The sequence below is a fragment of the Aptenodytes patagonicus genome, chromosome 6 (assembly GCF_965638725.1).
Source record: "Aptenodytes patagonicus chromosome 6, bAptPat1.pri.cur, whole genome shotgun sequence".
Taxonomy (NCBI): domain Eukaryota; kingdom Metazoa; phylum Chordata; class Aves; order Sphenisciformes; family Spheniscidae; genus Aptenodytes; species Aptenodytes patagonicus.
Genome location: NC_134954.1, coordinates 11,648,848 through 11,670,750, shown reverse-complemented (window position 1 = coordinate 11,670,750; position 21,903 = coordinate 11,648,848). Strand labels below are relative to the sequence as shown.

Below are 21,903 nucleotides of genomic sequence, written 5' to 3'. Positions count from 1 at the left end.
GAGTCACTGCTGCAGCATACGCAGAGAGGTGCAGACTGATATGCAGTACCCGGACCTTTCCCCCTTGTTGTGGGTCAGTCTTGTAGCCAAACCACATCTCCTCAGTCCGTGCAGCCTGGGAGTCCCCAGTGCACCGGGATGGTGGTGCCTCCAAGGGGTGTGTGTGTAGTCTACATGGGCACTTCAGAAACCAGCCTTCCACACCTGCAAATGCTGTCAGCGCTGGGATGGTAGTTTTGCATGGGAATGGTTTCAGGCTCTGGTAAAAAGCCATCAGCACTGAGATTTTTCTCTTAAAAGTGGTGTGGGGTTTTTTTCACCATAGAAAATATCTATCCCTTTTTTCTTCTTTTTTCCATGGTAATGACATTTTTAGTTGGAGAAAATGGTTTGTTGTCTTATGAGCTTTGCCTGTGATGCACAATTCTCGGGTACAGCTGCTCTTTCCTGATTTCCTTTAAAAATCTGGTAACAAATTTTGAAAGAGCTAGGTTAAGAAATGTGCATCAGAAACACTTTGTTTATCTGTGTTACGCTGTTGAGATAAGCCTCGTCCTGCCTAGGACTGAACATTTCCCAGGTACTTTGAGTTTCTCACCTATCTCATTCCGTTCATTTTGTCCTCTAAAAACTTTGTGGCCAAGCTCAAGGCTGACCCAAGTTGAAGTCTGTAGGGCTACTCTTGTAAAGTTTCACCTGGGTGAGTGTTTGCAGGACCCAGACCTGAGACATTGTCGTGATGGATTCTGCCCGCTGAGCCTGGATGGCATTGTGCAGAAAATAGGAAGAGGGCTGAAAGATTGTTCCTGCGCTCTGGGAACAATTGAGACATAAAATTGCTTCCAGGATTTCTTCACTTTTCCACGGAGGGTAATTAGCCTGTGTAATTCTCTGCCACAGGAAATACTGCCTGAATCTGTTACGCAAAGACAGCAAGCAAAGTTTAGATAGCAGTCTGAATACCAGAGGTACAGCACAGCAGGGACTGTCCCTTCCTTGGGGTTAGCTTTTTTTTGGTGTAATGGCTGCTATATATGTCATAGGATGTCACAGTGATGCAACTAATACGACAGATAATTGAATATTGGCTTAGATACTCGGTGTGTTCCTGGTACACAGTTGGACTGATCTCCAGACTTCGGTGCCCTAAACAAGGAGACAAGTTTGTATGCCAAGATTGTAAATGCAGTTTTGCTTAGCGTGGCGCTCAGGTTATAAGCCTGAGATTGTGGGGGAGGTTAGAGCAATTCCAGTGAGATGATGGGTGTCCGGTAATTTCAGTCCTGTTCTTTGGCTCTTTTTTTATCTTTGCTCCGTAAATGTAAGCAAATAGCTATTTCTGCACCTTTATTTGTTCATCTTGGAGGATGGGGCAGCACTTGGGCTACTTGCAGGGGTTTGTGTTAAGTTTCAAATAAGGCCTTTCAGCCACATGTTTTATTGCAACTTTTAGGGGAAATTATTTAAATTTTTTACTTGAGTGAGAATAGTTGTGGCCAAATCACTGCGTGAGCATTATACCTGCTGGGCACCAAAATTTGATTCCTAAATTTCCATTAGCAGGTCATACTGGGCCAAAGGATCTTGAGCCGCTAGAAGTGAAAAGAATAAAACAGAATGAAGTTGGTGTTTGGTTATGGGCTCTGGATGTCATTGTTCCTGGCTCTTCATCTGGCTAATGTTTGCTTTTGTGTAGTATTTGTCTGTGTCTGTGCTTCTGTGCACATGGGGAAAAGGAGGACAAATATCACTGGGGTGGATTAGCATTAAAAAATAGTTAACTGATCAAAGCCATAAAGCTTGTCCAAGTGAATTCTTCAGAGGAATAGCTTTGAATTTCCCAAGCAGCCGCAGGCCATAAAAGCAAAGCGCTACCATTCAGAGATGCAAAAAATCCCCTTCTGTTGGACTGTTGGACCTATTTGTTCCTTTTTAGGAGGGCATTCAAAATACTTTCTTAATTTTCTTCTGATGCTATCCATCATGAGCCTTTGCCAGCTGAGATAGCTCTGCTCCCCCTCAGTTTTAATCCTCCACTGAAATCTGTATATCCGTACGTTGCATTTTGGATGCCTTTCAGCTCTGTGCACTTTGCAGTGGGATAGCCCTTACAGAGCACTTTTTATCTCTGAGCTCAGAGTGTTGTAAAGAAGGGGCTAAATGCTGTCCCTAGTGTATGGATGGAGGTGACAGGGAAGGGAGGATGCAGATGGAGAGTGATGCCTGGAAAGATTTCCTACGTGGCCCGAAGGTATGGCAGGGGAGCCCTGTTCCCCGATGCCATGTTCTGTCTTGTCATCGGTCCTGCCCCAGCAGGAGCACCAGCCCCACCAGGTCTGCAGAGCAGGTGGGGCAAAGTGGGAGGGAATTTCATTTTACTTACACAGAGGAAAGCAAGCACATTGTTCGACTGCTCAGAGAAAGTCATTGAAGGCTTATACTGAAGGTTAGGCAACCAGCCTCTGGGAATCGGGCACATAAATTTGCTTCATGCTTATGAAAGTCTCAGTGTTTTGCTTTGTCACTTCTTCCTAAGATACACAAAAGAGTGAAGTGCTGTTTTATGGTCCATACACAGAATATTTGTATAGCACCATCATTAATAGGAATGAAAATTACACCGGGGTGGCGCAGAACTTGGTAAGAAAAAAAGCAAAAAAGAGAGAAAAAACTCTCAGAAGACATGAGGTGCTTTGTAGCTGGAAGTGCTTGTCACCCTGCAAGGAATTCAACTGTCCTTTTCAGTTCCAGTCTTCTCTTACTGAAAATATTACTGCCTAATTACTACTAGCTTTTTAATACTGCTTAATTGTATGCCCCCCCCCCCCCCAAAGAAAGCCACGCATATTTTTCTGCTCTTGTAAATGTTCAGCTTTAGGCCCCCAGGGAGGAGTGTTAATGGCCGAGTCCTGGGTGCCTTTCAAGCAGAGAATTCCACTTTTGCTTCCCTTCTGAAACTTGGAGTCTCATTCTCCAGATAACCCAAGTTTTAATATAACCACATTTAAAGAGTGTGTGTGTGTGTGTATTTTTTTTTTTTTTTTTTTCTGGCAAGTTAATGAAAGTCCTAAGTAGATTGTCCTAGAAACTGAGGTCATCTTTGTAACAGGTGGGCAATGCATGGAGAGCAAAGCTGTGACTGAGGGATGGGGCTGCAGCTTTTGGAAAGGGATAAGATCCTTGCACAGGTGTGGGCATGACATTCGTGTGTGCCATGTATACACATCCTGTGCTTGGTTTCTGTGGTAAAGCAAAGATCATTTACCCACATTGCAGGGCCATTTGCTAGGGTGAAGTCATCAGCGTTCAGTTATTAAAGCAATATAGAGGGCCATCCATATACAGGATAGCGCAAAGTAAGTGTGAAGCTCAGCCTTCTCCTCCCAGATTGTACTTTGGCCTCTTGTACAGGCCATACCCTACCTCAGATGGGAGCAGTGCTTAGCTATTGATAATATGGGCAGAAATTGAATCTGAAGCCTAGGGCCTTTCTGCCCAGGGAGAGTATTGCGAAACAAAGCCAGGGTGTGAATTTAAAGTGCAATAGCTGTTCCAAGCGTACTACTCATGTGGGCAGTCTTATTCTGCTCTGAGAGGGCCTTTGTGCAGTTCTGCTTCATCCATTGCCAAAGGCACTCTGAGTGCAGAAAGAAGAATGCCCACACAGGGAGCGAATAGCTTTTCCAGACTATTTCACCATGCTGAGGAGTCCCAGGAGATGCACATGGTTTCATGTCCCCATGAATGTTGCAGGAGATTACCCTTCAGCTCTCTCTTCCACCAGAGCTTTCGCGTGGGGAGACACTGTTTGTGATGGGCGGTTGGTGGAGTTGTGTCTTCTGGACCCTGCTAGGTGCAACGTGCATCACTCCTTTGCCTGAAGTTACGAGGCTGGCCTCAGGGATCCCTGAGATCTTGGGCTTCTCTAGATGTTGCTGGTGTTGCAGTTTGGCATTCTCCATCAGTACCATCGCCTTTCATGGTGTGTCCTAGCTGCTGAAGAGAGCTCCTGTGAGATCATGTTTGTGTTCATGTGTTGTTCCTTTTCATACGAAATCATCAAGCAAACCTGTGCACTGGGTATGATTGTTATCTGAATATTGTTGAACAGAAAAAAAAGAAAAGCCCATCTGTTCTACAAAGAGGCAGTGTAAAGAGCAGACTCTCTGACTAAATAAATTCACATCTGTTTAGCAGAACCATCAAATGGAGAGCAGAGGGGCCTAATGTGAATCACATGTTGAAACCACAAGTATGAGTGAGATGAGCTGCAAAAGAGAGAGCCTGAAAGTGTTGATCCATGTGAGCAACTGTTGGTTTCTCTCCTTACTCCTTCCCTCTACCGGTTTCCTGAGCAAATGATGTAGAATCAAAAAACGGGGATGTGCACGTGTGTGTGCATACATATGTGCATATGTTAGTATTCCTTGCATGATTAAATAACTTTTCTATATTATCTTGAGCCATTAGATCATAACTTCAGTTGGAAGGGCGATGGATTGTAGAGGGGGCTGCAGAGGAGAGAGGGCAGAGCTGGCATGAAGAGAGCAGGTGAAGCTGTTCCCTGGTGGTGTTGCTTCACAAAAAATGGCCCTGAGGTAGCTTGCTTTAAAAAGGGACTTGCCTTGGAGGCGATTCCTCAGGATGATGTCTCCAGCAGTGTCATCTCAAGGAACTTGATGGGAGCAACCTAGAAACTTCAAAGGGTAGGTTATGCCTTCATGTGCTCCAGCTAGTTTCAAAATAGGTATCTGCGTACCAGTCCTAACAGACCGCATCTTTCCATGGATCAATTTAATTTGTTGCTTAGGTTTTCCCCTTAGTGTTTTAAGTCCTGCAGAAACAAAGGGTAGCTCAAGTTTCCGTATTGGTTGCATTTGCAGTTTATTTTTTTTCTGTGCCAAGAACATATCAATACAATTTCAAAACATAGTATTTTTATGACTTGAGGCAGCAGTTTCTAACTTAAAAACAAGAAAGCTTTGGGGATGTACATGCAACTCAGGTGTCTCAGTTAATGTTATTTGGCTGGTCTCCATAGCCCCTTAGAGAGTCCATGCAGAGGAGCAAGCATCTTCTCTCCCACAGGATCTCATGAAAAGAAACATGCAATAATTTCAGTCTCAAAGGTGGTTTCTTGTTGCTGTCTTGCCTTTTGTCCTAGATATTTTGCAGTAAACGAGGCCAAACTTGCAGGAACAAAGAGTGATGGTAGATAGGCTGTTAGACCTGATTTGCACAGATTCTGATCTCCTGCAGTTCAGTCTGCTTCCTTTAGCTGACAGGGAGCTGTGCTCATATAGCTCACCTGGGATGTGAGCTCTGCAGGAGTGCGTTGGAGGTAATGAAGCACTTAAGGAGCTGGCGGGGTTGAAGGTCCCCATGGTATGATTAAGGTGTTGGCAACTGTTACTTTGAAAGAGAAATATATGCATTACGCAGCAAAGGCATGCTGAAATGCCTTGCCAGACGCTTAGTTGTGTGTGGGAACATGCTTTGCCTTAGACCTGTGAGATAGCGGTAGCAACTGTTGGAGGGCATTTGATTAACTGAGCTGTGTGTGCACTTACCAGGACACAGCTGCATGGCCCAGCTGCCCTGGCGTAGTTCAAAAGCAGAACACAAGTGGTTGCCAGCAGTGTCTAAAATGCAGCAGTGTATCACTATCTCCAGACACATTAAAAGTTTGGTGCTTCCTTCCCTTCAAAAATTCCCTCTGCTCATGATTCATTTCCTGTCTTCACACCCCACCCCCCCTTCTTAGAAGGTGCAGTGAAGATAGATGAGCTCTTTAATGCTTTCCTGGAGATTGTCAGATTTGAGCTGTCTCACATCTAGGGAACTGATGTGGCCAGTCTAGTATGGAAACTCTTGTCGCAACAAAACTTCATACTGATTTCTGCGACGGGGAACAAACGATTAATTTGGGTGGTCAAAACCAGAAGACACCAATGTGATAGTGGTACAGCACTAAAAGCATAGCTTTTTAGTATGATGAGCTTGTTTAGCAAAATTGCAAGGCCAGTGTGGATGCCTGGCTGGGTTAACTTCATTGCTGGCACCGTGGTTTACACCAGCTGAGGAATTACCTCCCAGAGCTTTGAGTGTCACTGTTCTTGAATGAATGGACACTGAGCTAAAAGGGAAGAGCAACAGTTTCCTAGGCTGGTGCTCGGTGTTTTTGAGAGTTTCAAGGAAGAATTGAAAATCAAATCTCAAGCGCTTGTCTTCAGTCACGAGGTTCTATTCAGAGCAGAACTAATGCCCTACGGTTACTAAACCAGCGCTTTGTCTTGATGTGCTCTAGAGTGTCGTGGCATGCTTGCCTTCGCTCTTAATATTCCTCTTCACCCATTTCCCCATGCTTTCAGAACACCCCTCTTTGAACAGCCATCTTCTCAATGAGCTCTATGTTGTATTTATTGCAAATTGCACAGGGGTAGCTAACATCACATTATGACTTACCCTTCTATCCATGTAGCCATGGACATTGTGGAGCTCCTCCAGCTTAGGTGCCATCTCAAAATATGCCTTTTATTCTTCTTTATTCCTTGACAAAAGGATGTGGAGTCGGCAGTGGACACCAGGTCAAATATGAGTCCAATGTGCACTACTGTTGCCAGCAAAGCAAACTGCATATGGGGTTGCTTCAGGAGAATCCCAGACAGTAGACTGAGAAGAGTTACTGTTCAGCTTTACTCCCTGTTGGCAAGGCTGTTAACCAGTCTTGACTCCTCCAGTGGAAGTGGGATGTCGAAGAGCTGGAGAGGGTCCAGAGGAGAGCTACTGGGGCAGTCAAGGACCTAAAGCACATGGCCTACAAGAAGAGGCTGAGGGAGCTTTGCCTCCTCTCTCTGGTGGAGAGGAGGCAAGGGAGTGATCCAACAGCAGCCTGTGACTACTGCCAGGGGCATTACAAAGATGATAGAGCCAAATGCTTCTGTCCAGATGGCAAAATAAAATGCTATGGACAGGCATAGTGGATTGGGAGATTCAGCTGGAGAGTTGGAAAAACATTTTAATTGGGGAAAACAGTGCAACACTTGAACAAGTCACCAGATAGCAGGGGATTCTCCATTTTGGAGATTTTCAAGGACAAAGCCACAGCAAGCCTTATCTAGTGTTGGTGATAGTCCAGTCTCCTGCTAAAAGCAGGACTCGGTAACCTGCAGAGATCCTCTTTCTTTCCTGACAGTACTGCAGGCTTTCAGCTTCTTAAAGAAAGAAGCACTTAAATCTTTATTTTTGCTTTGTGTTGCAAAAGGGAGACAAGAATACATTGGGGTGCTCATGTCTTGATGATGTCAAATCATCTGTTGTTGCGAAACTCGGAGAAATGTAGTCTCTTTTCTGACCGTTTATATGAAGGGGTCTGTGTACTTCCTTTCCTACAGTTTTCATGCACTCAAGTATCTTGCTTCCATTAGCAATCTCTACACAGCATTGGTTCCCAGCCATCTGGCAGCAATCACTCTTCTGTGTGTTAGGATATAGGATTTTCCATAGGAAAAAGGCTATTTCCCTTGATTATTTGCAGGGTGTCACGGGCTGAGCTGCCAAAAACGAGGCACAGGTTGGTGCAATGCTCAGGAAGGAGGATAAGTCATCCAGGGATTTGGCATACTTGAGGCTGTGACTTCAAGGACGACTTGAGATCTGGGGGAGGAAAAGTTAAGTGGATCAGGTGGGAGGAAAAGAATCAGGGATTAAAGGTTTTCATCCTGGACACAGTTCCTGCCCATTAATTGATTTAATTGCTTGCTTTTTAGTCATTACAATTGCAAAGTCTGGTTCATACTGCCAGCTCCTTGAGGTGTCACAAGAAGGTTATAGTGGCATTGGCCCTGTGCTCACGTCCTTCTTGAGTGGAGCCCATGCTGTGCCCATATTCTGGGCTGCAGCTCCTTTTCCGTTCACAGAAATCCTCTTGACGGCTTGGGGTTCAGACTGCCAGTTGCAGATCTGTTTTCTTCCAGGGATGGCAGCAGCTGACTCTTCCTGCAACCAGAGCTATTTTAGAAGAGAAGTGGAGTGCAGGGAACTCATCGTAAATAAAAAACCCCACCTTACACCCACGCTAGCCTTGCTGGATAGGACCTCAAGCTCTGCACTGCTTCCTTGTTCACTCTGTATCAGTTTCCCACTCTCTACTGAGCTCAGATCCCTGCTATTTCTCCCCAGGCTGAGACATATATACACACAGTGCTCTGCAAAGCTAATACAATTATCTACGTGTCAATATGCTGCCACAGTCCCATTTGGTCCCACTGGGGTCTTTGTTGATATCTCACTGCTGAGCTGAATGTTAGTTCTGCACGGTTCCTTCTTGTTTACAGCCAGCATCAGCATCCAAACAGCCTGGGCTTGCTCTAACAGTTTTAACCTTACCATCTCTTGTCCTCATTTCTGTTCTCTTATGTGGGACCGTCTTGGTAGGCCTGATTCCAGTATGTCTCCACTGTTTGAGAAGTCCAGTCCCTTAACCATTTTATTTGGTGGATAAGCTCTCTGTAGCTTGGCAGTGCCTTGCTAAAGTAGGAAGTCAAGTACTGAGCTGTGCTGTTGGCAAGACAATGAATATAGACACAGAAGGAATAAAGGCAGCTTTTTTTGACAGAGGAATCTTGAAAATAAATTGTGTGCAGAAAAACAGTGTTTGTGTAAGGGGGCTCATGGTCTGAGATTCCCAAAATAATCTTTCTGCATCATTCCGCCTGTTCTTTTGCTGTCCCTATTAATATATTTCCTCTCTCACTTTATACACAAAATTCTGAAACAACCTTCTCAAACTTTTCTTTGCAGTGCAGCAACACCCTCACAAACTTGTAGGTCAAGTTATCAGGAAGAGAAGCTTTAAGAATTAGAAGAAATTTGTCTGGCTCAGAGCTACCTCCTGGCTCAGCTCTTAAGGCTCAACCACAAACTTTGCTGTATTTGAGTAAGCATTTTGGGCAGGCCACCAGGTCTACCTCCTCCATTGCAATTGCCCTGGGGTTTGTTGTGACCACAAATGTCTGAGGCCTTGGATTAACGTTTTATCCAATATGATTATGTTTGGAGTTGCTGAGGATTGTCTCATACCACAGAAGTCAAGAGTCAGCCTGCTCTCTGGTGAAATTGTAATGCGGTCATTAGAGCTGTATTAGATTAGATAGATCTATCTATCTCCAGGGGGCCAGTACTATCTCTTTGTTTCAATTCACATGAGCCAGTCAAGTTCAATTTATTGGATTTTAAAGCCTAGTTTGTCATCCAACACCAGGATGTGACATGGCTGTAATAGGAAGATCTCGTTCATCAGCTTTTATGTGCGTGTTTTGCAGCAGCAGTCAAATTCAAATAGCCTGCATCTAATCCCAAAACTACCAATGCAATTATATTGGGAAAGAAAAGGAGTTTTATGTTTAATTTGCCCTTCTACCTTTTCCGCTATTGAAGCTGATATGAGAGAAATGAGCTAAGAAAGAAACTTAAGGAAGGGTAAGTTTTTGGTTGATACCAAAATTGTCCCATAAGCAGGATTTCGGTGTAAGAATGAATGTGACATTGGGTTGGTATCTGATGAACTATATTCATGGTGACGTTAACCTGCGGCAAGTATCTTTGTAGCATGTAGAATGTTCTTTACTGTCATGTCTTTACTATCTCCACTATGGACTTGCTGTCTTCCTGTTAGGTCTGAGTAATACTGTAGAAGTTATAGTGACTTAGTACATAAAACAAAAGTCACATCCCAAACTGGTGTGGATCTGCTGGCAAAAAATGAAGTGTGGATGCAGCTATGCTAGGAAAAAAAAAGCTATTTCCCAAGTATTGGTTATTTAGTTAAAAGAAAGGGCACATGCTGCGTTCATTTGCAAACCATTACAACTTAGAGAATAAGGAATATAATGTTGCATTGCCAGTGGGCGATATTGCTGGCATATCTTAAGTGGGATACAGCTATATCGCTGCAAACCCTTTTGAGTGTAGATAAAGTCACAGCTGGAAGTCTGGGGTTTTAGAGTCATAGAATAATTGATTTTGGAAGGGATCTCTGGAGGTCATCTGGGCCAACCCCTTGCTCAAAGCAGGGTGAACTTTGAATTTAAATCAAGTCTTCTGGAGGATCCCGTGGAAATTTGATTGAAGCTGTTAAAGCCAGAGTGAGATGATACTAGATCATATGCTTCGAGGAATAATTCAGCACAGGCAGTGCTCTAACTAGGTTTCTTTCTCCTTTAATTCCTGTGATTGTTAGTGATGTCCCACAGCAGGAAATTGGTAAATGCTTTCAGCCCTGTTTAACTGAAGAAGTGACTTCGAAATTTTTTTTTTTTTTAATTTATTTTGAGGGGATTGAGCTAAAGATACAAAACCCTGCCTTATCCAGGCAATTGGAAGAAACTCTGGGTCTGGAGGGAGAGGAAGATTTAAACTTGCTCCAGCTGACACCTGCTGTGAAAGACTAAAGCAAAGCATCAAGAAATGCCCAGAAACAGTGTAAAATGGGTGCAAGCAAAGAAACCTGATTTCAGGGAGAGATGTGCCAGAAGGAGTCGGAGTCCATGTGCATCAAGTTTGCATATGGTCAAGAAGGCAGTCACTGGAGGGTGACAGCATGTTCCATTCTACTTCATGTCTCCGAGTCACTTGGTGGCTCAGTTGACTCCTGTTAGCTCTCCACTGCTAACCGGCGATCAGGGTCATGTCAGCTCCATGCACAGGATTCCCAGTGCTCAGAGTTGTTCTTGCAGCTTTGCAGTTCTCCTCATTGCTGATGTGATGTTTAAGGAGCACAAAGGGCCAGAGTCAATTTGCTACTGGGAGGGTCTGAGGGAGGAGCTTCTTTGGACTGGTTGATATTACATGACTTAAATTTGGTGAGATGTTGTGCAGATCGGTAATGATTAAGGGAGTTCAAAAGGAATCACAATTTCCCCAAATCACGTAATTTCCCATGTGATGTAAAATTGATGAGGATAAGTAGTGCCATATGGGAAAGACATCCCAGGAGATCTTGGGCTGAGCTTGTAAGTACTTATGGCACTTCTTATGTTTGGTTAAAGACCTCTAATGAAACCAGAATTTTGACATTATATCCTCTTTTGGAGGCCACAAGAAGAAGGAAAGCTTCATGGATGGAGATCATCAGCCATAAATGGAGGAACAAATTCATTTAACATTTGAAGGGGAACAGTGCCAAGAGAAAGAAGCAGCTTTGGGAGTTTGTAAAGAGCAAATCTCTCTGGTCAACCTCAATTACTGCTTTTGGATTATTAGTGGAGTGGAGGTGATGAGGACAAAGCAAAGAACTGTATTTTAGCAGGGCATTTGGGTTTGTGCTTTTGGGAATTTCAGGCAAAAAAATGAAGATAAATAAGCTTAGAGTAGAAACATCCAGTCTTGTGGATTGCATCTCTAACTGAAAGGGGCAATGTGTGGCATGATTTTGCATCATGAAGGATGTCCCCTCAGTTCAGTGTTAGAGCTGATCTTTAAAACTCGGAAGGTGAAGTAAAGTCAAAAGTTTTCTCTTTGAGTTCTTTTACATGGATGGAAGAGAAGGGGAGAGTGGGGAGAATGCAGTCTGCCTTTCTACACATGGCTCTTCTAAACCCTTGGAGACAAACTTGGGTTATCCAGGGAAGGGGATGTCTTGATCGTGTTCCTGGATAGTATCAGAGAGAAGCCGCAGTAGGGCTTCCAGTTGCATCGACTGTCAGCAGACAAGGTCCTGGCTCCCTGTATCTGGTCAGTCCCTTGGCTTTAGGAATGATGGTTAACTGTGCATGAGTGATACTAAGACAGAACATTATGGACCTACATCAAGCCAGTGGATTTAGGAAGGAGTGGGATGGAAGACAGAGCAGGCTGTCTGGAAGCACAGACGACTGTTGCTCATTTTTTGTTAAACACTGTTGCTACCCCCTATGAAGCATTAGCTTAATTAACTCGGGGACAAATTCTTCTGTCTTGGCAAAGTCCATCAACATCCAAGGAGTATTTGGTCCATGTTATAAATATGAAAATGAAATGAAGATTTATTTGGGTACAGTCTAATCACAGAAAAGCCAGCCTGCCTTAGAAGTGAATGTACTAACAATTTCAAGAGTAGACAAATTGGTACTCTACCCTTCCATTGCTTATCTGATGTGAGGCTAAATTGATTTGGAACCCTCTTTGTTCTACCTTTGCTTCTCAAAGGTGAATGACATCCTGTAATTAAAAGCAAAAACAAGCACTTATGCCCACACATAAAAAAAAAAAGAAAAAAAAGGAACAAAAAACCTTGTCAGGCTTTTATTACTACCTGGTATTATCTTCTATTGATATTCCTGGTCTGACATTTTTAGATAATGCGGTCTGATCTTGGGATTCGTGGATTCCAGTTCCTCTGCTGCGGTGTATTCTTTCATGGTTAGAATTTTCTGAACTTACAGCATTAAGATTGTCCTAATGATAGAAGCAGAGCGCACTGTTTTCCTTATTTATGCGGTGTGATTTCACTCTTTGCTCTTAATGTTATTTATCATGGTTAGTCCGGTCTCATCCTCTGCCTCCAAAAGTAAGTGATGACTAATGCTTCCAAGGAAGGAAGGATAACAGAACCGTGGGCAGCCACAGCTGATTTCACTCTGGTTTTTGTCTTTGATATTATTCATCACTTTACCCCTTCCATTTTAAGTTACCATTCTTAAAAAAATGGTCTTATGCTAGCATCCGCCATTTCATAAAAGGTTGCTGAAAAATTGAAAAGAGTTCAGAGTAAATATACATGAATGAATCAAGAGAAATCTGCTCTTTACAGTGAGTTTAATTGATACTTAATTTAAATGTTTTGAGTTGATTTAACCAATGACCTGGCTGTGTTCTGAAAGGATCTGTGTAAGGAAGAGAGGCAGGTCTGTCATGCAGATGACAGGAGCGTAACAAAATCCAATGGTTGAAAGTGGAGCTAGATAAACTTAAAGACAGACATAAAGGAGAAGCTGTAGTTATGGTGCTTAATTGCTTGCCCAAACAATTTACCTGGCGCCGTGGCGGATTCTCCAATACTTGCATTCTTTCAGTTGAGGCTACATGTACTTCCTAACAAATATTTTTAGCTCAACAAAAGCTTCATGGAGAAATATTTGGGTAGAGTTCAGTGCCCTGCACAGTGCAAAAGGGTTCAACAAGATGGTCAACAGGACTTTCAAAGCAGTGACATAAGGAAGATTTAGGAGAATTTTGTCTGGGGTGGGGCAATGAATTTGGGAAAGGGGTATTGCCAGAGTGGTCAGTGAGTAAGGAGTCATGGGAAAAGCTTGTAGCAGCTAGATAACGAACAGAGCTGTTGACTTACTGCTGACCAAGGAGGATGGCTGTGTAAGAGTGGCAGGCAGAAATGCAGAAGGCTTCAGCCAAGAGACAGGGAGATGTGGCACTGATGGGGAAAGCAAGAGGTTGCTGTCTCTATAGGAAGGTTCCCAGGGGCATGGGCTTTGATGACAAAGGTCATTCCAGCCTGGCTGTGTTAAATGTTAGGTGGCTAGATTTATTCAGGTTTGCTAGGAAGGGGCTTGTTGAAGGGAAACCATGCCTGACGAATGATTTGTGTGGAGCAGAAATGTGGGGGCAACTGTAGATTTAACCTGCAGTTTAACTTTTCAGTGAGAGCTCTGTGGTCCAGCCATTGACTTGAGCAGCAGATGGATCAGGCCCTTAATGCATTACGTTTGGCATACAAGGAGCAGCAACAGCTGGCTTGTCCAGTAAAAGGCTGGTGAGATTCACTGTTCTTCAGTGGAGGGGGTTTGATTTTGGAGAACCAGAGTGGGTTTAATGGTTTTTCTCACTCCATCTGCTATTACCCTTGAAGGAGAAGCTTGCTGTATTCACCCTCAGAAATGTGTAATGCAGCTATTGTAACAGCTCCATCCCTGACGGCCAAGGGGAACAGATCCACTTTACCGCATTATCCCCTACCAGTGTGCATGCTTCCAGGATCTTTTTTCTGGTCCTGCTTCTTGGGTTCCCCCCACCCGTCCATCTTGACGCTCCCTTCATTGTGTTTTTCCTGTTCCTTACTTCTCTCAAGCCTGCAATATCCAATACAGCTTGTTCTTTCTATTGTCCGAGTTTCTTGGTGACTCTAGCCTTCTTGCAGCCACTGACTTCTGCAATCCCCACACCCCGCATCTAGCTAGAAACTTCTGAAAACAATACTGTTTATTGTAGAACCGGCAGAAATACCTTTTTTTTGGAAGGAAACGCCTCTGAGACAAAAGTGAAATGCGTTTGCTGGTCGTGTTTGCTGGCTAGCCAGAAAAGCACTGCCTTTACCTATTGCAGGGTCCCATCCAAGTGCAGGAACCACGGCAACACAGAGGCGGTGGCATGTGTAAGAGTAAGTTTAGAGTAGGTTTAGAGTAAGAGGACTGGTTATAAGCCCAAGTTTCCCTGTACTGTTACTTGTCCACATCACAAAATGTTCATCTCTTTTGCTCCAAAGAAGCTTCTGATTGCAAAACAGGCAATATTGCAGGGAAAGGTGAGGGAGCACTGATGGCTCTGTCTGAATTAGCCAGGGTGCTCCACCGTGGAGAAGTCTGCAGAGAGAGATGGGGGGCTGTGCCCATCTTCAAGCCACTTTCCTTTATATTTTGCCTTGCTCTTGGCCTTTTACCAGATGAAAAAAATGGGGGGAAAATAACAACAAACCCAGAGGTTTAGCTTCAGCTGTTAAAAAGAGATTAATTCATTTTCCTTTTTTATGATCTCGCAAAGTAGTTAGGCTAAATTTAATTGAGGCTAGGGAGCTGGGCCTGGAACAGACGAGGAAAAGGGAACTTGCTGAAAACATTGTCAAGGCACAGATAGCAAAAACGAGTGGCAGCAAATGCATAACAGAAAATGAGAGGGGGAGAAAGAGGAAGAGAAAAGGCTAATGGGGAAACAATTAGAAAATACCACCACCGCTGAAACAAATGCGTTAGAGGGTAGCCGAGATGGAGCTGCATGCCAGCTGACAGTCAGCAATTGAGTTACAGCAGTGTGGTCTTCACGCTCCCAAACCGTCCATAAGAGCACTGTGCTTTTTAAGCTCATTCATTGAGATTCACATCGTCTTCAGGCGTCCTCAGCACTGTGCAACCTGGCTACTGAAGCAGGTATTCTTGGTTTGTGCATCACTCAACCCATCCCTGCCATGAACCTGGCAGACCATGACAGCTCAGTGGGACCAAGGCGTATTGCCTGGGAGGTGGTTAAGGAACAACTAGGGAGCTGCCAGGACAGGAATGACGATAAACTGGTCAGTACTGGGTTTTTTTTGGTTTTGAATCAGTATGGAGGTAATGACCAGGGTCCAAGGGTGCTTCATGCAGCGGGACGCTCTTTTGTATGAGATGTCAAGCCAGGGGTTGAAAAGCTGTCAGAATAAAACTCCAGGATGCTTTTAGCAATGGGTGAGGTATGGATGTCTTTGGATGTAATAACTCTGCAGAGTGCAGAGTTGTCCTGTTTAGCTCTTAAGACTGAGTGCCCTCATTGCTTTCTGCTCTTAAAACCTTGATAGTTGTCTGAGTTTTATTGCTGTGTTTTACATTTTTGAAGGATGTGGAGGAGGAGGCAGCTGTGTAGGTGAGTCTTACTGCTTGACTGGCAGTCGTTTTCTAGGTCCATCAGGGCTGGTGTTGGTAACGGGAAGTACCAGGCGGTGGGAGCGCGGTTTGCCTGCCCTCCGCCCCCACCCGTCGTGGCTTGTTTCCTCTCCGGCCTTGTGGGGAGGACCTGCCTTTCACTTCTTGCTTTCAGAATGATGCTCCGCACTGTTCATGTAAGGTCGGAAGGCAGGCATATGTGGGAGAAAAAGTTGCATCCTTGCAGCTCAACCTTGGATGCTTGTCCATCTCCAGGGTGCTCCTGCCATGCTCCCGTCTGCGTCATTTCTAGCCAGTCCCTCCATGCTGGCCCCGGTGGCTTCCTTTCACTGGTATCAGGTGTCTAGCACAACAGGCTCATCCTCCAGTGGTAGGGATCACGAAACTGCTGCGTGCACGCTGAGCGGTCAGACTGCACTGTGAGGAAGAGCCACAAGTGTTGAGGCTGATGTTTGGCACTTGCCAGTTCCTCTCCCACACAAGGAGCGATGGAGGTGGAAGATGACCACAAATTGTCTGTCTCCTAGTGTTGGGTCAGACATTGGGACTTTAAGTAGAAATGACTCCTCAAGTAGGAAACCTGTTACCTGGAGTAAACTTAGGGGGCTGGAATAAGCACACATATATATACATCAGTTTTAATGGTCATTGCTGTTAGCTGGAGGTACTGTCCCCACACTACCATGTGGAGGCCTTGCTCCTTTCCCCCAGACTGATTCAGCATTGCTAACAGCAAATTGCTAGGACAAGGTTATCCTTGCAGGAACCCACAAGACTACTTTCTCTAGTTTATACTCAAGAGTCTTCGTTTGCTTCTTTGATAAAGGACTCAACTGAATTTGCTCCACCATGAAGCTTGTAGGATGCAGATGCATTGCCAGCCAGGATGAGTTGGCAAAATAGCTCTGCTCCTAAGTCCCAGCAGCTTAGTCTTGATGTTTCTAGTGTGTGTGAGCCCAAATTAGGAGAAAGGGGAAATGAAGTGTGATTTCTGCTTTGTTTTCTCTAGGTAGACTTAAATATGCTATCAGGTATACCTTCTTTCTGCCTAAATGTTCCATATAATCCTGGGGGCTGGTTAAAGAGCTCAGTGTTGTTTGTTTCTCGGAGAAGCATGTGTGCATGGAAGTCTTAGCTGTGAGGCACCAAGAATATGCTCAGGTAGGCTAAGAGTGGACCTGTGGCTGCATTCCTGCATGGTATCAATGAGTTGTATGTGGCTGCACTTCTCAGCTTTGGAAATACCTCCTTGTGAGCCATTCAAATAGATGGCCGCATGCATGACCACAGACCTGTGTCAGAACAGTTAGAGAGCTGTAGCATTGCGGACTTCGGTAATGATTTCACTCCAAGGTGGTCTACATCTGCCAGAGGCCACCCTTCTTCTGTCACCTTTCCTCTTCCCCACCCTGAGCTCGGAGGACTGTTCACACCAGCTAATACAGCCCTTTGCTGCCACACTCAGCAGAGTTGCAACTCTCCCTTGTGTCTCAGCCCCGGCAGATTGCACTTGCTGCTGCGGTTAGAGACCACCTCTTTGCAAATCCAGCAGCGCCTCTGCTTTGTCCTGTTCTTCACGGATGGAAGTGCTTTTCTGCAATGGCAGTCTGCTAATGTCTCCCATGGCCTGGTGCTATCTCTTGCGCTGATCCTTTTCCATGAACAAAACAAATCTTTCCTGATCGGGTCACAGCTGCCTGCTGGTTTTGGTGGCCTTGAGGAGTCCTGACACCAAAGCAGAGCGTGGGCAGAAGTGACAGGGTGCTGAAGAGCTCCAAAATTAGCATTGGCTTTTGTCTGTGTGGGGTCTTCATTTCCTCATCACATCTCAAATCCAGCTCTGTAGGACCATCTGATGGTACTGCAGGGCCATCGCTGCTATGCAGTGAGTATGGTTTGTGTGTGGTGAAGAGCACTGGTTCATTGCAACGAACAGGTTTTTTTATGGACAACATTTTCAGCAGTGTCTGAGTCCAGTTCTCAAAAGTGATGTAGGCTTTTAAGAGGCCAAAGCCAAGATTTTCATAAATAAGTAATGATTTGGGCTGCCTCTGTTTTCTGTTACACAAGTCGAGATGTCTAAAAGGAACCTGGTTGTCAGTGGTTGTGGGATTCTGGCATTTTTTCAAAATTGACATGCTTTTAAAATATCTTAAGCTGGGCATTCAGAAATGGAGGCATCAAGAATGATTAGCTACTTTTGAAATCCTTTTTCTTAAAAGTTTGAATGAAAGTTGCTGGGATGTGGGGTCCTAAATGACATGTGAAAAAGTGCTAAAGGTGTATTTTGGAAGTGTGTCTGCCTGTCTGTGACTACAGTTGTCCCCAGAGCACCTGCACTGTTGTACGTTAACATACTCACAAAAAGCTAACAGGGAAAGGCAAATATATCACTACTATGCTGAATGGATGGGCAGATTGATGGGCTTCTCCAGGGTATCAGCCTGCCTCTGCTTCGGTTTGGAGAGGAAAATAGCAACGTTTTTTGCAGGCACCACCAATGAGCTGATCAGTAATCCTGACCTACTGGGGAAAGACAGACAAGTTTGTATCATAAGTCCTATACGTTAGGACCAATATGTTTAAAGATAAGTGTGCACAAGTTAAACATGTTAAAGGGTTTTGTGGGTTTGATTTTATAAACCAGCAAAGCATTAGGTTTGCAACTGTTATTTCCGCAGCCTAAATTCCTAACGTGCGTGTGATTCTCTTTGCCTCTCCTCTCAGATCTGAACCATGTCCCACCCGTCCTGGCTGCCACCCAAGAGTACCAACGAGCCTGTTGGTCATGTTACTGCAAGGATGGAGACCACACACACCTTTGGGACTCCCAGTATCTCGGTGTCCACCCAGCAGACACCAAAGAAGTTTGCGCCTGTTGTTGCCCCCAAGCCAAAGTACAACCCATACAAGCAACCGGGAGGTGATGGTAAGTATTTATTTTTTTTAGGAAGGAGCCACAACTGTCTAATTCAGAGGAACTGACTGTTAACACGGGCTGTTCTTGACTTGCTCTTTGTTGATGAGTTTGTGGGAGCCTCCCTGTTTCAGATCATTCAAATCAAGAAGAATGTGAAGGTATCTCTTACCCTTGCTCTGGCTTGCTACCCTCCCGAGAGGTGCAGGGCTGGGGGAGGACATGAGGACAGATCTTTCTTGTTTTTAACTGGGGACAGATCTTTCTTGTTTTTCACTGGCAGCAGATGTCCTATGTCCAAGACTGGTACTCTTCAAGGGGTTTTGCTTGTTTTGTCTCTGCTGGTATATCCAAGGAGCTGGGGCTTAAACAACCCTTTTCAGTATTGGTTCTTTCATCACAGCCCAATGGGAATCCTTTACAAATGTGGGACTGAGCTGTGGGAGTATGGGTATAATTGGGGTGGTAGGGCATAAGTTTGGCAGAACGGGTCTAGCAGTGCTTCCTCTCCAGCCTGCTGGTTTGCTTCAGTTTTACCTTCTTTTCCCTCTACTATGGAACACTCTTGAATATGAAATAATTTAATGATATAATTCTGAGGATATTTACGTGACCATTGCAATAGCCTCTGGAGCTCTTATGTCAGTAAAACAAACGCCTGCCAATCACTGTGTGTCGGCCTTCCTCTCCCTCCTGCTATAAAAGTCCTCCTGTCTTCACGTAGTCGAGCAGCAAGTGTGGGAGTTGGGTTCCTGGCTTGCGGACACATGGAGGGAGGGAGTTCCTGGCAGCGGGAGCACATGGCTGGGAGCGCCTCTGGGGTTTGCAACTAGAAACCTGCCAGCGGAGCACCTGGGCTGCCCCTGGCTGACAGTGGAGAGTGTGTGATGGAGCCTTGCTGCAGCAGAAACAAGGTGGAAGCCAAGGATTTTAGGAGAGAGTGGTAGCTGTCTTTGGCAGAGTAGTGACTTTTCTATTCTCAGTGATATACTATGGTTAGGAACGGGTGGAAAAATCTTCCCCCTCCTCTTCTCCATCCTCCCCCCAAAGAAAAACCTCAGCTGTATTCAAGAAAATTGCCAAACCAGCTTTTGATTTTTGGTTTTGATGCTCTACTTTGTTCCATCACCACTTTTCCCTCTTCTGTGTTGAGTGCAATAAAATAAATGTCATCTGTATCTTTTTTTCCTTTTTCTGCTCTATCTTTTGAAAGCGTATGCATTTGCAGGAAGACTGCAGAATAATGGAAAGGAGAAAGAAAAACAAAGCAGCATATTAAATCTCGCACTTGAGCGATTTTCTAAAGTCAAGGACATTATGTAGGAAAGTTGGAAAAGTCTGTCGAGTGTTTCGTTTTTTTCCCTCTGCCACTCTAACTTCGGAGAATTCAGAACGAAAAAAGAAAATGTGTTGGAGGGGAAAAGCGAAGTCATATGCACCTGTTCTGTTGCCTTCAGTAACAAAACATTAGCGAGTAAGAGGAAGAGAAAGACATTTGGAATTAAAAAAGTAAAAAATAATCCATTTCTGAAGTGCAACGAAAATGTCACCTTCAAGTCAAGTGGAAATTCTTATTTTTCTCATTCTCTTAAAATTTAAAATAATAATGGAAAATGACACTTTTTTTTCTAGGAAAACTGTTGTTGATCAACCGCTATTTTTTTTTGTGAAAAATGTCAGTATGCCTTAATTGTCAGTGCTTTAGTGATTGTAGATCCGCTTATATGTGACTGAGGAACATTATCACCTTCTAAAAAATTCTTTGTTTCTTGGCATTTGGGGAAGGAGACTTTCCCTAAGAGCAGAGCAGACGCTGCAGGCTGAGAAGGGGAGACGAGGCATACAAACGTTCCTCATGCAACACTGACTACCCAGTCCCGCAAGCAGTTGAGCATCGCCAGGTCTGTTAGAAACCAGGAGACATCGGGAGCTCACAGGAGGCCTTTTTCAGTGCCAATCCCTGGCCTTGTCTGATGCTGGGCTTTTGGAGATCCCATCGTCACCTGACAGGCCTGGAAGAGCTAAGGGTTGGCCAAGACCTGGTCAGGGACTGGCTTAGTGATGTGACAGTGTGCCTGCAGCTTAAGCTAATCCACTTTCAGAAGGTGACACGCTGCTGGTCGGTGTCAGCAGCCGGTGCAAAGCCATTAGCCCAGCCATATATAAGCCTGAGAACACGAGACTTCTGGGATCTGGCAGACAAGGGGGGACAGCGAGAAAATATTTAGCCCAACATGCTTCATTCACTTTCTATGGCTCCCTTCTCTCCTCCAGGCTCCCTAATTGTTTCTTCAATGACCTCCATTGTTTTTGCAGCAATAATTCAGCCTGGGAGATGGCTTCATGCCCCACTGGTTCCCTGTGTAAAAGGGCACCGCGAGTTGTTTTGCCTAAATTAGTTCTCCGTTGGTCACAGGTTTTTCCCATCTGGTTAGCTGTGAGTCTATAGGTGGAGGAGCTGCAGCATCCCCTTGTTACCCCAGTGTGTTTTCATCCCTCCTGCCCCTCCGGAGGTGCTTTGCTGGAGGCACATGGGCTTTCTGCCCATGTGTGGCATGCCGCGCAGCATCCTTCTGCAGGAGATGAGAGCGAGCAGCGGCGCCGCTCCAGGGAACGGCTCTCCCAGGGCTGCGATGGGGCAGAAAGCGGCCGTGCACATCACAGCCTGGCACAGCCTTGCCTGCCTCAGCTATGTCGCTGGAGTTGGTTCCCTGCTACCAGAGGCTCCAAGGATGGTATCGGGAATCTCTCTGGGAGACAGGCAAATTCTGTTCCTGGTAATTTCTTCAGCTTGTTGCTTTTAACATTCAGGAAAATGCATCCTCTGGCCTCACATTTCTTTATTATTATTTTGTAGTTATGTTGCTCGCACATAGCGGGTCTGCCTGGCTGATACATTTGTGGTTTTATTTCTTGAACGCATTGAAAGCGGAATGGAAAGACACTGGAGTGACAGGCTGTGGAGCAGGCGCTGTCCGCATGGCGGGGGAATGACTGTACCCCCCCTCTCCCTCCCACCAAGACATTTCCTTGGTCTCACCTTGACTTTGATTTTATTTATTTTTTTCCCCAACACCTGCACAAAAATCAGCCAGATTAAAAGCTACTCAACAGAACTTTAAAACAAGTTAGAAATGGTTAAATGATGGGAAAAAAGTGAAATCGCAACAGCCAGCGGTTTATAAACCAGCAGCATTTTAATGTGACCGGAGCACTCAAAGTATGCGTGGTTTAGACCAGCTAAGTGAGCAATTTTCCCAGCGCTGCCAGCTCCCCTCCTCGCTATGTGCCACGCTGACTCACTGCAACTTGTTTCAAACTAGATTTGTCAACTCATCAAAGCAGAGACCATGTCTTGTT

General features: G+C 44.8%; 1 protein-coding gene across 8 annotated transcripts in view; it reads left to right on the top strand.

Moving 5' to 3' along the window:
• LPP (LIM domain containing preferred translocation partner in lipoma) overlaps positions 1 to 21,903 on the top strand; it is a 352,635-nt gene that overhangs the window by 112,993 nt on the left and 217,739 nt on the right. For all 8 annotated transcript variants that reach the window (XM_076341104.1, XM_076341110.1, XM_076341109.1 and 5 more), the window contains one exon: positions 18,354 to 18,555. In XM_076341104.1, coding sequence (XP_076197219.1) covers positions 18,363 to 18,555 — 193 coding nt within the window. In that variant the 5' untranslated portion in view covers positions 18,354 to 18,362. The remainder of the gene's footprint in view (positions 1 to 18,353; positions 18,556 to 21,903) is intronic.